Source organism: Dreissena polymorpha, chromosome 1, assembly GCF_020536995.1.
Source record: "Dreissena polymorpha isolate Duluth1 chromosome 1, UMN_Dpol_1.0, whole genome shotgun sequence".
Lineage (NCBI taxonomy): Eukaryota > Metazoa > Mollusca > Bivalvia > Myida > Dreissenidae > Dreissena > Dreissena polymorpha.
Window position 1 is genome coordinate 146,191,104 of NC_068355.1, and position 13,071 is coordinate 146,204,174.

General features: G+C 35.0%; 1 protein-coding gene across 4 annotated transcripts in view; it reads left to right on the forward strand.

Annotated features, from left to right (window-relative positions):
• The window catches only part of LOC127854370 (LIM domain kinase 1-like), a 47,559-nt gene extending 34,695 nt beyond the window's left edge, over positions 1–12,864 (forward strand). For all 4 annotated transcript variants that reach the window (XM_052389429.1, XM_052389430.1, XM_052389431.1 and 1 more), the window contains 5 exons: positions 284–554; positions 1,311–1,568; positions 2,906–3,142; positions 3,481–3,635; positions 6,813–12,864. In XM_052389429.1, coding sequence (XP_052245389.1) covers positions 284–554; positions 1,311–1,568; positions 2,906–3,142; positions 3,481–3,635; positions 6,813–7,542 — 1,651 coding nt within the window. In that variant the 3' untranslated portion in view covers positions 7,543–12,864. The remainder of the gene's footprint in view (positions 1–283; positions 555–1,310; positions 1,569–2,905; positions 3,143–3,480; positions 3,636–6,812) is intronic.
• The last annotated feature ends 207 nt before the right edge of the window (positions 12,865–13,071 follow it).

Consider the following 13,071-nt stretch of genomic DNA (forward strand, 5'->3'; position numbering starts at 1 on the left):
ACAAAAAGGTCAGAGACATGCCTCTTTTTCTAAAAAAAAAACCTGAAGTCTGTAGGTGAGTTATAGACATTGAAATGAGCAGTTTTTATTTTTTCCCCAAATATGTCTCTTTCGCGCTCGATTTTCCCCTTTTACCCAGCGTCCAGCGTCTTCCCCTTTTTGTAAAAAAAACCCCTGATATATATATGAATGTCTTTTCAGTGTGGGTAATGTAATATAAGAATAAAAGTAATGTTTCAGACCATTAACCTAAAACACTGCTGAAATTATCTATTTCTCACAGGAATAGCCATGTTCGTAGACGAAGCAAGTCCCCCTCACCCATGCCATCACCACGACAGAAGAGTGTCGATCTCAGTCGCGCACAGTCATTTCGTTCCATGCCACAAACCCACCGGGTGTTCCGAACCAGTGACCTAGTTCCTGGACAAATTCTTGGGAAAGGTTTCTTTGGGCAGGCAGTCAAGGTCACTCACAAGGTCACAAATGAGGTCATGGTGTTGAAGGAACTGTTTCGATTTGACGAAGATGCTCAGAAAAGTTTTCTTAAAGAGGTGAATGTTAAATGATACTTTTAACACAGCTTTGTTATACGTACTACAAAATAATCTTTTAAAAATGGAACATAAATATCTTTTTTATGTTTTAAAGTAAATTAAATACAGGATATTTGTTGGATCTGGTGGAAAATTGATTTTAATTCACAAGTGATCATAGAAAATGATATTTCGCGCCATTTGTGAAAATATATTTTTTCTATGATCATGAGTGAATAAAATCAATATTCCACCAAATCCAACAAATTTTCTTTGTATTTTATGCTTACAAATGATTATTTTTGGATTTTTGCCATTGCAGACAATATAATTCCCCGATGGGCACCCCTCATGTATTTTAAAATAAATCCCTTGGTAAAATGGCTCTTAATTGGGGGTCACACTGGGAAACCAAAGATAACTAAAAAATGTTCTGGTAAAACAACGAAAGCATAGAACAAAAATGCATAAAATATTTCAAGTCACATGCAGGCTCTTCCAGTACTTCATGATTTGTATGCTATTAGTACGCTAACCACTTGCTACTTGACGAAGTGTGATTTCACCAAAGGTTATCATGGGTTTATATTTCAGTGATAAATAATAACAAGGTTGCTTAATCCAATAAATTCACCTCAGACCTAGAAGAACAAACATAGACAAATAGAAATACAACAAATAACTGTAGTTTTTGGCAAATTATCAGTTACAATGTTACAGGCTGTAATGTCATGGATTTTATATGATACTAACATATAATGCTGTTATTTGCAGGTGTCGGTCCTCAAAAGTCTCGATCATCCGAACGTGCTCAAGCTTCTCGGTGTGATGTACAAGGAGAAAAAATTGAACCTGGTCACGGAATTCATTGAGGGGGGCACGCTGAAGGACCTTCTACAGAACATTGATATCTCGTTATCATGGCAACAGAAGGTGACGATGGCAAAAGACATTTCTTCTGGAATGGCGTACCTGCACTCTATGGATATCATACACAGGGATCTCAACTCCAACAACTGCCTGTGCAGAGCAGTAAGTGGCTGTTAACAGTAACTAATGTTGTCGTACCAAAAATCATAATTAAAACTGACACCGCAACCAAAAAGGTCAAGATCATAACGAAAGCAATACAAACCAAAATAATTGTTTGTATCTATAACAAATTTTACTTAACTTAACTCTGATGCTTTAGTATTATATTATTATGACAAACTTACTGTGGTTAAATAACTTTATAAACAAATATTTATGCCCCCCTTCGAAGAAGAGGGGGTAAATTGTTTTGCACATGTCGGTCCGTCGGTCCGTCCGTCCACCAGATGGTTTCCGGATGATAAATCAAAAACGCTTAGGTCTAGGATCATGAAACTTCATAGGTACATTGACCATGACTGGCAGATGACCCCTATTGATTTTTAGGTCACTAGGTCAAAGGTCAAGGTCACAGTAAATCTGAATAGTAAAAAAGTTTCCGGATGATAACTCAAGAATGCTTAGGCCCAGGATCATGAAACTTGATAGGTACATTGATCATGACTGGCAAATGACCCCTATTGATTTTCAGGTCACTAGGTCAAAGGTCAAGGTCACAGTGACTCGAAACAGTAAAATGGTTTCCGGATGATAACTCAAGGATGCTTACGCCTAGGATCATGAAACTTCATAGGTACATTGATCATGACTGGCAGATGACCCCTATTCATTTTCAGGTCACTAGGTCAAAGGTCAAGGTCACAGTGACTCGAAACAGTAAAATGGTTTCCGGATGATAACTCAAAAATGCTTACGCCTAGGATCATGAAACTTCATAGGAACATTGATCATGACTGGCAGATGACCCCTATTCATTTTCAGGTCACTAGGTCAAAGGTCAAGGTAACAGTGACTTAAAACAGTAAAATGGTTTCCGGATGATAACTCAAGAATTATTAGGCCTATAATCATGAAACTTCATAGGTACATTTATCATGACTGGCAGATGACCCCTATTGATTTTCAGGTCACTAGGTCAAAGGTCAAGGTCACAGTGACAAAGAACGTATTCACACAAAGGCTGCCACTACAACTGACAGCCCATATGGGGGAATGCATGTTTTACAAACAGCCCTTGTCATTGTGTAAATTTATCAATTTATTGTCTGCTGTTCCAACAAGATTTGACTCCAAGCTTTCACTTCTTGACGAGTTTATTTGTTGTCCAATCACTCTTACCTTTTATTCAAGTAAGGCAATTTTCAGTGATGTATGTGTAGTTAGTTATGCTCAACCGGGCCACTGAGAAAAACTGTGAAATAGATTAACATAGGTTATGTGACTGAAAAAAACGTTGAAATTAGCATAAAAAATCAAGTAAGCATTGGATTGTTTAGGATGGCACTGTTGTGGTGGCAGACTTTGGTTTGGCGCGTGTGATATCAGACCATGAGTTGTTTAGGCAGCCTCCAAGAACTCCTGTGCCTGCGAAATCTCAAGTAAAAAGACGATACCAGCGTAAGAAGCGATACACCGTGGTCGGGAATCCATTCTGGATGGCTCCTGAGATGCTTAATGGAATGAAGTACGATGAAAAAGTTGACGTCTTCTCATTTGGAATCGTTCTCTGTGAGGTGAGATGCATGGCATTTGTTGTTGAATGAGATGTAAATGTACTTGTGTTTATTCCCTTGTTTAAAGAGCTTTGTTGCATAGACCTTATTCCTGTATTTAATCGTTTGTAACTTTTACCTCTGCAAACAAGGTTTAAAGTGGAGTATACTTTTTTCACTTTTTGTCCTTCAAACCAAATACTAATTGTATTTTTGCTTAAGATGAAACTTCAACATTGTATTTCAAAGAAGTAGCCGGTGACACTTTTTAAACATTGTTGATTTTTTTGTGATTTTGTATCTGCATTACATTTCTATACTCTTTACCAGTTTTCCACTCAACTCTAAATTGATTCCAGATTATTGGCAGGGTCTATGCAGATCCAGATTTGCTGCCCAGAAGTTACGACTTTGGTTTAAACGTAGAGGCGTTTAAAGAGAAGTTTTGTTGGGAATGTCCGGACTGTTTCCTGAAGCTAGCAGTGGTGTGTGCACAGATGATCCCTGACAACAGGTTATAGCAACTGACAGAAATACATTGATCCCACAATCCATATGTGTTGTGTTCTGAGAAAACTGGGCATAATGCATGTGCGTAAAGTGTCATCCCAGATTAGCCTGTGCAGTCGCACAGGCTAATCAGGGACGACACTTTCCGCTTTTATGACATTTTTTGTTAAAATGAAGTCTCTTCTTAGCAAAAATCCAATTTAGGCAGAAAGTGTCATCCCTGATTGTCGACTGCACAGGCTAAACTGGGACGACACTATATGCACATGCATTATGCCCAGTTTTCTCAGAACACGACTCATATCCATTACTCCATGTTAATACATAGTAATCCATTTCAATAGATCAGAAATGTATTTTTAGTCATCGGTTTGCATGAGTATGGAAATGTATTTTTAGTTCCCTACAGGTGTAAACAAAGGGGACTATAGGTTTTCTTCCCATCTGTCCTCCATATGTCCTGCAGTTAGCTGTCCAAGTGGCTGTCCAAATCTTGATCTTGTGATTCCTCAAAGTGTTCTTTAGTAGACAAAAGTTGTTATGTGAACAGTGGGCCATTTAGGAAAATGCATGTTAGTTCTTTTTTTTTTGTCAGATAAAAATTCTCATAGCTATAGAAATGAGGAAATAATTTAATATCATAATCTAAAACCTCAACAAGTACTCAAGCTACATGTAGGTTGATTTAACTTGGTATGTAAACGGATAGCCTATGGGTAATACGCACGTTTTTTCATATTTTGTATTTTTATGCCCCCGGATCAATGGATCGGGGGTATATTTTTTTTGTCCAGTCTGTCTGTCTGTCTGTCTGTCTGTCTGTCTGTCTGTCTGTCTGTCTGTCTGTCCCAAAACTTTAACCTTGGTTAAAGTTTGATAACTTTTGCAATATTGAACATACCAACTTGATATTTACCATGCATATGTATCTCATGTAGCTGCACATTTTGAGTGGTGAAAAGTAAAGTTTAAGGTCATCCTTCAAGGTCAAAGATCAAATATCATTGAATTTTTCTTTCCTAAAACTTTGACCTTCGTTAAAGTTTTATCATAACTTTTTAAATATTGAACACAGCAACTTCATATTTGGCATGCATGTGTAACTTGTGGAGCTGCACATTTTGAGTGGTGAAAGGTCAAGGTCATCCTTCAAGGTCAAAGGTCAAAATTTTAAAAACAAATTCATTTCTCCATTCAATCTCTTACTTACTTCTCATGCAGCTGCACATTTTGTGTGGTGAAAGATCAAGGTCAGCCTTCAAGGTCAAAGGTCACATATCATCGTATTTAATTTCCTATAACTTTAACCTTCGTTAAAGTTTTATCATAACTTTTTTAATATTAAACACTGCAACTTCATATTTGGCATTCATGTGTATCTCGTGGAGCTGCACATTTTGAGTGGTGAAAGGTTAAGGTCAACCTTCAAGGTCTAAGGTCAAAAAATAAAAGTAATAAATTTTCTTAACTTTTTATGCCCCCAGATCGAATGATCGGGGGTATATTGTTTTTGGCTTGTCTGTCTGTCATTCTGTGGAAAACTTTAACCTTGGTTAAAGTTTTTCAATATTGAATAACTTTTGCAATATTGAAGATAGCAACTTGATATTTGGCATGCATGTGTATCTCGTGGAGCTGCACATTTTGAGTGGTGAAAGGTCAAGGTCATCCTTCAAAGTCAAAGGTCAAATATATGGCTTCAAAGCTGCGTCAAAACTTTAACCTTGGTCATAACTTTTACAATATTGAAGAGAGCAACATTATATTTGGCATGCATGTGTATCTCGTGGAGCTGCACATTTTGAGTGGTGAAAGGTCAAGGTCATCCTTCAAGGTCAAAGGTCAAATTTATTGCTTCAAAGCGGTGCAATAGGTGGCATTGTGTTTCTGACAAACACATCTCTTGTTAGTTAAAAATATTGAGATTGCTATCATTACTAATGCTGTGATTACAGAAACGATTTAAAAATAAAATATGGATGCTGTAATAGCTCAAACAGTACATAAGCTAGCGCTCAAACAGTACATATGCTATAGCTCTCAAACAGTACATAAGCTATAGCTCAAACAGAACATAAGCTATAGCTCAAACAGTACATAAGCTATAGCTCAAACAGTACGTAAGCTATAGCTCTCAAACAGTACATAAGCTATAGCTCAAACAGTACATAAGCTATAGCTCAAACAGTACATAAGCTATGTTGATGGAACTTTATACATGGATAATAGGCAGTATTGAAAATATGCACATTGATTTCATTTGCGTCTATCAGAAAAAATGAATTCAGCGTCAACTAAAAAATACTTAAGCTAGGTTGATCAGGGGCAATACAGGAAATATGCATTCAGACAAACATTGTACTATGGTTACAAAAAGAATAAGTGAACACTTACAATCCTGGATCATGCAACAACACAAAAACTAATTTAATCTAGGTTGATGGAAATCTGTATGTTGATATGGGCCTACATGTGGAATATGCACACTATTTAAGTTTTGTGTATCTATGTCTGTTAATAATATGGAGCCATGAAGCCTGTGATTATTGAAAAAGTACTTAATGTAGGATTATGGAACTCAGCATATGGATAAAGGGAAATATTTGGGAATATGCACAATATTTCAGTTTTTTGGCCAGATCATAATTTTGGTTGGTATGGTTTCAGAAATAACTTGAGAGCTAAAATCTGCATCCTGTCATGATTTATATGCGGTACTTAAGCAAGGTTAGGGAAACTCAGGAGAACTTTTCTTACTCCAACACAGGGAATGCATTGCTGTTTTGTCTGTGGCACAGGTCTTGTTATGTCTCATAGGTTGTTCTGTGGATGGTGATCAGTTGGTCTCACTTAAAGTTTCAAAAACAATTTCCAGTAATCAGTGTATTTACTTTAATCCTGTGTTAGTTATAAAAGAAATGTACAGTTGTCAACTTGTATAAAGTGTATACAATTGATTGTTGAATATATTTAAATTGATTTTAAATAGTACAAAAGTTAGGTCATTTGTATATTTCATGTACAGTATGTGTAGTAACAAAGTGCATATTTAACTAAATACTTATAAAAGTGATCACACTGATATCAATGGTACAAGTTAATACCCTTATAACAATGTCTATACATTTAAACATGCTTTGATGTTATAATGATAAGTTAGGTATTCATTTCTTTATTTTAGACCTTCCTTTGAGAAAGTGAACTTGTGGACCGAAAACATCCTGTTTCACTTGGAGCATGGCATGGTTCTACCAAAGGAACTCCAGGGTGACCCAGTACAGTTCTACAAAGACATGAAGGCCATGGTCATAGCTAAGACTGCAAAGTCAGAGGTCAAAGTCACTGAGCTTGGTGATGAAGGCATAGTGTTGCCTAGCAAGAGTGCGACCAATGAGAAGAAGGGCACTCGCAAAATGAATAATAGACGGAGGTCAAATTTGGAGGCAATAAGTGAAACTTTGAAAAATGGCACATGCACAAATGGTGATTCCATTGCTCAAAGTAGTGATAGTGACCCAACCAGTGCTCACATGGATGGTGAGTGCAGCAATGACAATAATAGCTGTGATACAGACTGTAATGCCAGCTCTACTGAAGTCAGTGACTCTGAGAAACACAATTCCAGCACTACTTCAGTCAGTGACTCTGAGAGACACAATTCCAGCAATACTGAAGTCAGTTACTCTGAGAAACATACTGATCATGACACTTCACAGTGTATAAACAATACAAAACATGACATTGAAGACATCTCTTGTGACGTGACTGATAATGTTGAAGAATCACCTGATCACAGACATGACTGTAATTATTGCCCTGATGACAACAGTATCAAGGTCTTGCCAACAGAAAGTGAGGCACAAGGTGAAGATGTGCCAGATGCAGGGAAGCTAGATACTGGTACTGAATGAGTGTGCATGGTTCACACTATGTGCCAGATGCAGGGAAGCTAGATACTGGTACTGAATGAGTGTGCATGGTTCACACTATGGTTTTATCAAGCTCTTTTTGTTTGAAGTGCATGAAGGAAACATTATTGAACATTATTATCAAGGATAAATCAGAACATCAATTGCCTTATGAAAAGTGTGTATTGGTACTCCTGTTATCCTATTTTAGGAATAACCTATTTTACACTAATGGTAATCCATCTATGGAATATTTTATTGTCTACATGGGGTTTCACCCCTTAATTTGACAAACTTCTTCATCCTTTGTGCCTTGCTATATTTACCTGCTTCTTCCTTTGTAGCGATTTTGATTATTGTTTATCCTCTGAATATTGTAATACATAACATGTATTGTAACAAGTTCATTCCCTCTTTACACTGTGAAAAAATTGTGTATTTATTGTAACAATACTTATGTTTAAAGTTGACAGTTTTTGAAAAAAAAATAATCAAGTAACAATTTTCTTTTTGGAACTGCAATGGTCAACAAATCTTAAGAAAAATTTGAGTGCTACATAAGAATACTTTCAACTTTTTTTCTTTCTGTACATAATAAAAAATAGTATTAAGTATTTTTGGCACTTTTCCTTAGGTCTGTTTAAATACAAGTGTGCACTTGGATTTTCTCCCTTTTGGCGATCTCACCCAATGTACAAGATACACTAAGATTTTGCTCAATATATATATACATGTGACACTTGGATTTCCTCCCATATGGCCATCCAATGCAATAAAAGGTCTTTTAGTTTCCAGTAAGAAGCACCTTATTTCAAGCACCTTATATTAACTCCTCATTTGATACAGTTTGTATGCAACATCTAATTTTTTGTTATGGATGCAGTAAGGACTTATACCTGTTTATTTATTATGTATCCTATAATGCAAACACAAATAAAAAGCAAGATACATAACATTAATTAGATATTTAGTTTATGACTTATTTTATTTTTTGTGATCTGGAAACATTAATATTTCTATCTGTTTCCATCTGTGTATTGATGTTTTTCACTTGCTATGCATAAAGTTCAATTGGATCAATTTTTACTGATCTATTCATTATGTATATTTCAAGTGCACTGTATTGCAAAAAAAAGTACAGTGTCTGTGCCTATGAAAACTGTGGACAAAAGTGAGATTTGTGCATTCAAATGTATTTTTATGCAATATGTCTCTTGTAACATATAGCATAATTATTATTAAACTAAACATCACCTACATTGTTTAATCTTTAAATTTATAGTTTTATTCAAAGTAATAATCCCCAACATTTTGATACATAATTAAAACAGGCTTCTTTTTCTAGTAATTTCTACCCAGGGAGATCACATTTCCCCAATATTGTGATCGATGTTTGTCCTTTGTGTGTTGTCAACATTTACCGTGTTAACACTCTAGAGGCGCAATTTATTTTCCAATCTTAATGAAACTTTTTCAGAGCATTCGTCAAAATAATATCTGGGAAGAGTTCGAACCTGGGTCAAGGGAGGTCAAAAACTAGGTCACTTGGTAAACTTCATGATAAAGCATGTTAAAACTCTAGAAGTTGCAATTTAAATCCAATCTTCGAGACACAGGTTAAGAACATTTGTTCTAATGATATCTGGGCCGAGTTCACCCTTAATTCCAGTCCGTTTAAAACATGGCCGCCATGTTTTCCTAATACGGCTAAAGTAAAACCTAAAGTCAGCACTTTTATAGTCCAATCAATATTCATGAAAGGTAGTGAGGAACTTTGTTAGAATGATATCCCATCTGAGTTCAAAAATTGTTCGTGTTCCTTGAAAAAATGGCCATAATGGGGCATGGCAGTTTTTCTTATATGATTATGGTAAAACCTTATTAGTACTCTAGAAGTTACATTTATTTTCCAATCTTCTTGAAACTTGGTCAGAACATATGATCCAAGGAATTCATGGCTGAGTTTCACAATTGATCTGATTTGTTTAAAAAATATTGCTCCGAAGGTACAGGGGAGTTTTTCTTATATGGCAATAGTGAAAAGTTCTATTAGCCAGATTTATTAGCCAATTCTCATGGAACTTGGTCAAAACATTTGTCCCAATAAAATCACGGCTGAGATAGAAACTTTGCCATGTGAGCTTTAAAAAAGGTCACTGAGTCAAATTATAGAAAAGCAATTGTACACCCTAGAAGTCACTTTTTCCAATCTTCATAAACTTTAATTAGAACATTTGTTCTAATGACATCTCATGTGAGTTCAAATTTTACAATGTGCCTTTCATTATTTTGAACTTCTCAGTATAGTTATTAAATTGGGTCTCAGGTGAATGCCTTAGGGCCCATGATCCTCTAGTTTTTGTTTTTTTACACTTTACCCTTAAAGGGACCTTTTCTTCTTTTGGTAAATTGACAAATTAAAAAAAAGAGTTTCACATTCGCAAATTTTCGTTGTAGTAATGATATTTAATGTGAAGAAACAGTGATACTGAACATTTATCATGCTCTTAAATATACATTTTATTCATCTTTTGACAATTTAAAACCCTGAAAATATAAAGCGTTGCAAAGCGAAACAATTGAATAATTTGGAGAGTTCTGTTGTTTTCATTATACTTTGTGACACTAGGAGGATTGCTTATATAAAGTATAAAATTCATCACTCATTGTCTGAGCACAGATGGCCGAGTGGTCTAGACTTTTACTCCAGGGGTCAGTGGTTCAAGCCCAGTTGAGGGTTACTTTTGTTCTTTCTTTAATTTTATTCTTGTTTTTTTACTGGAGCCTTTTTCGATCCAATGTTTACATTTCTGAATATAAAGCAATTAATGACAAACTTCAATACATGCCAAAATTTGTGAAAAGGTCCCTTTTATTAAGTATTCAAGTCAAGAAAGGGAAACTAAATATTGGGACCAATTGAGTAGTTTGTATTTGTTATTTTCTTTGATATTTTACACTTAACTTTTAAAAATAACAAAGTAAAAACAAATTACAGGGACCAAAAGATGTGATATGACATGTATTCTTTTATTATCAATTAAACAGGTTCAATACTGTGGTATTAACAATCTAATGTAAGTGAAAAGTGTTACCAGTGACTTATGTATACGCTGATTGCCTTTATCACCATTATACAAAGTAGATGTGCAATATATTATTTTGTGTGTTCTTGTATTCTGTTGATGAACTGTTAAGTCATTTATCATCTATGTATGGTAGTTATATTATTTATATTGTTGCTGGGGGCTGGTAGGCATCAGAGCAGATAGTTCTGTCGCTTAATTTGTTCTATTGGCTTTACAAAGAATATTTATTAAAATTTTGTAATTTAGGCACATTTATTATTCTAATTGTATTTGAATAATTCACAAAAGTGTGACATAGACATGTTTAATCTACATGTAGTCTCTTGAGTGTTTGGTCAACTTTTTGTCTGCAGCAATTCACATGCCTTACATCAAGTGGCATTATTTTTAGATGATTACTTTGGAGCTAAAACATACATTATGGACTTGCAAATCACATAAATACTTTATTAAAGGAAGCTGCCTTTCAGCTATCTTAGGCAGTGTACATTTGGTGCTAATCTGGACAGATTGTGATATGTTATACACTATGTTCACACAACTTTTTACCAATTGGCATTAGTTTGTATTCATTTGTATGATTTAGCCACACTGTTTTCTGTTATTCTACTTAATTCTCAATTATTTCATTATCTTGTTGTCTACTTAATTCTCAATTATTGTATTATCTTGTTGACTTATAAGCATACTATTGAACATGATGTTCATAGAATGTTTTATATACATGAACATATATTGAATATATTGAATTAAAGCATCCAAAACAAGTCTTTAGTTTATAGAGTAATGGTGCTGTGCATTATTCCGCCACATTGAGGAGCTATTCAAACTATTCTTTTTAAACAATCAGCGAAAAAAAATCTCCTCAGTCAAGTTGGACTCGAAATGCATTGGCTGACATATTCTTGGAATATATCACTATTGGGTAAAGGATAAATAAAAAGCAATATTGAAAGCCTAAATTGTGTAAAAATGACGGATGGTGCCTTAATCCACCACCCCTCTTAAAAAAACTACAGTGCCCTAGATAATTATTTGGGAAATAGGGTTTTCACCCATTGATTTTTAAAAATAGGGTGATTTCGGTCTTGAAATAGGGTGAACTGAGTTATAATAATTCATACCTTAAAATTCTTGCTGCTTTCCCCGTTGAATACAAGCCGATCTTGGTCACTTCAACGTATCAATTCAGATTCAGATTACTTCTGTTGAATTTGCACACTTGTTTTGATTCAATAAAACTGTAAACTAGTTTAATTAACTGTCATAAACTGATGTTTCATAACATCCTAAATTCTTGAAACTGTCCATAATATGAACTTTAAACTTAAAAAATCGATAACACGAATGATTTGTCACTTAATGGCTCTTGCTTTCTTGGTTCTTGGACCTCTCTTAGACATTTTTATTTCGCATCGTTATAGAAACTGAAAGTACAGACGCTTTACAAATACATGCACAATGAGCGACGGATTAAATCAGATTGAAAACGCATGTTTGTCGTAAATAATTTGGTCAGATGCTGTAATAGACCGTTCCAGAATCGATAAATTGACCGCCGCCATATTGTCAGTCACGTGACTGTCCGCCATTACACTACTGCCAACTTCTGCGAGTCAGCGATTCCAGGTTACAATACACTAAATGATCGCTTCATGAAGGGCTGTACTCTCTAAAAAAATATAGTTGACAGGAAGGCATGTTTTACACGTTTTACCATTATTTGGGTGTTATCTTGTGGAGATAATGGTAGGGAATGAATAGGTGTTCACTACTGAATCCCTGAAATATGATACACGTGAAGACTATAGTAAACCATTGCACTAGAAAAGGTTACATTCCACTAAGAAACGGCCGAAAAAAAAAGTTGCAAAAACAGTCGATTTTGATTTGTGTCAAGTTCTTTCTTGCATTGTACATGACATATCCTTTTTATTGCATAAATCGATTCCGCTTAGAATGGCCTTTAAGAAAAGGTATGGTTATGGGGGTCTCTATGTGCAAAATGTTGCATTTATTTTCGCTCAAAGTTTTCGCTTTTACATTGAATTATATAGGGAAACTATTTAGTGTATTATGACCTCCAAAAGCCAAAGACGTAGCGAATACCCGCTTCGCCGACGTCGGATTAATAAATTACTTAATGAATTATTTTCAGACGACTATCACATTTTTGTTGTTAAATTGATTGTTTGAAGTTGAGATTGATTGTTACAAATAAAAAAATTAAAATGCTCTTGTGTGTTTTTTGTGTGTGTGTAAACAAGTGATAATCATCGGCGAAAATTTGCCGGTTCAGTCGCTCATATTATTTTGATTAGACATTTTACTTATTACTTGTTACAAACATTTCACGCATGTATTGTTGTGTTGATTTTAATAGCCGCAACATCAAGCAGATTATACTTATTAAAGATTCTCGCGCAATTTATTAACGCTAATT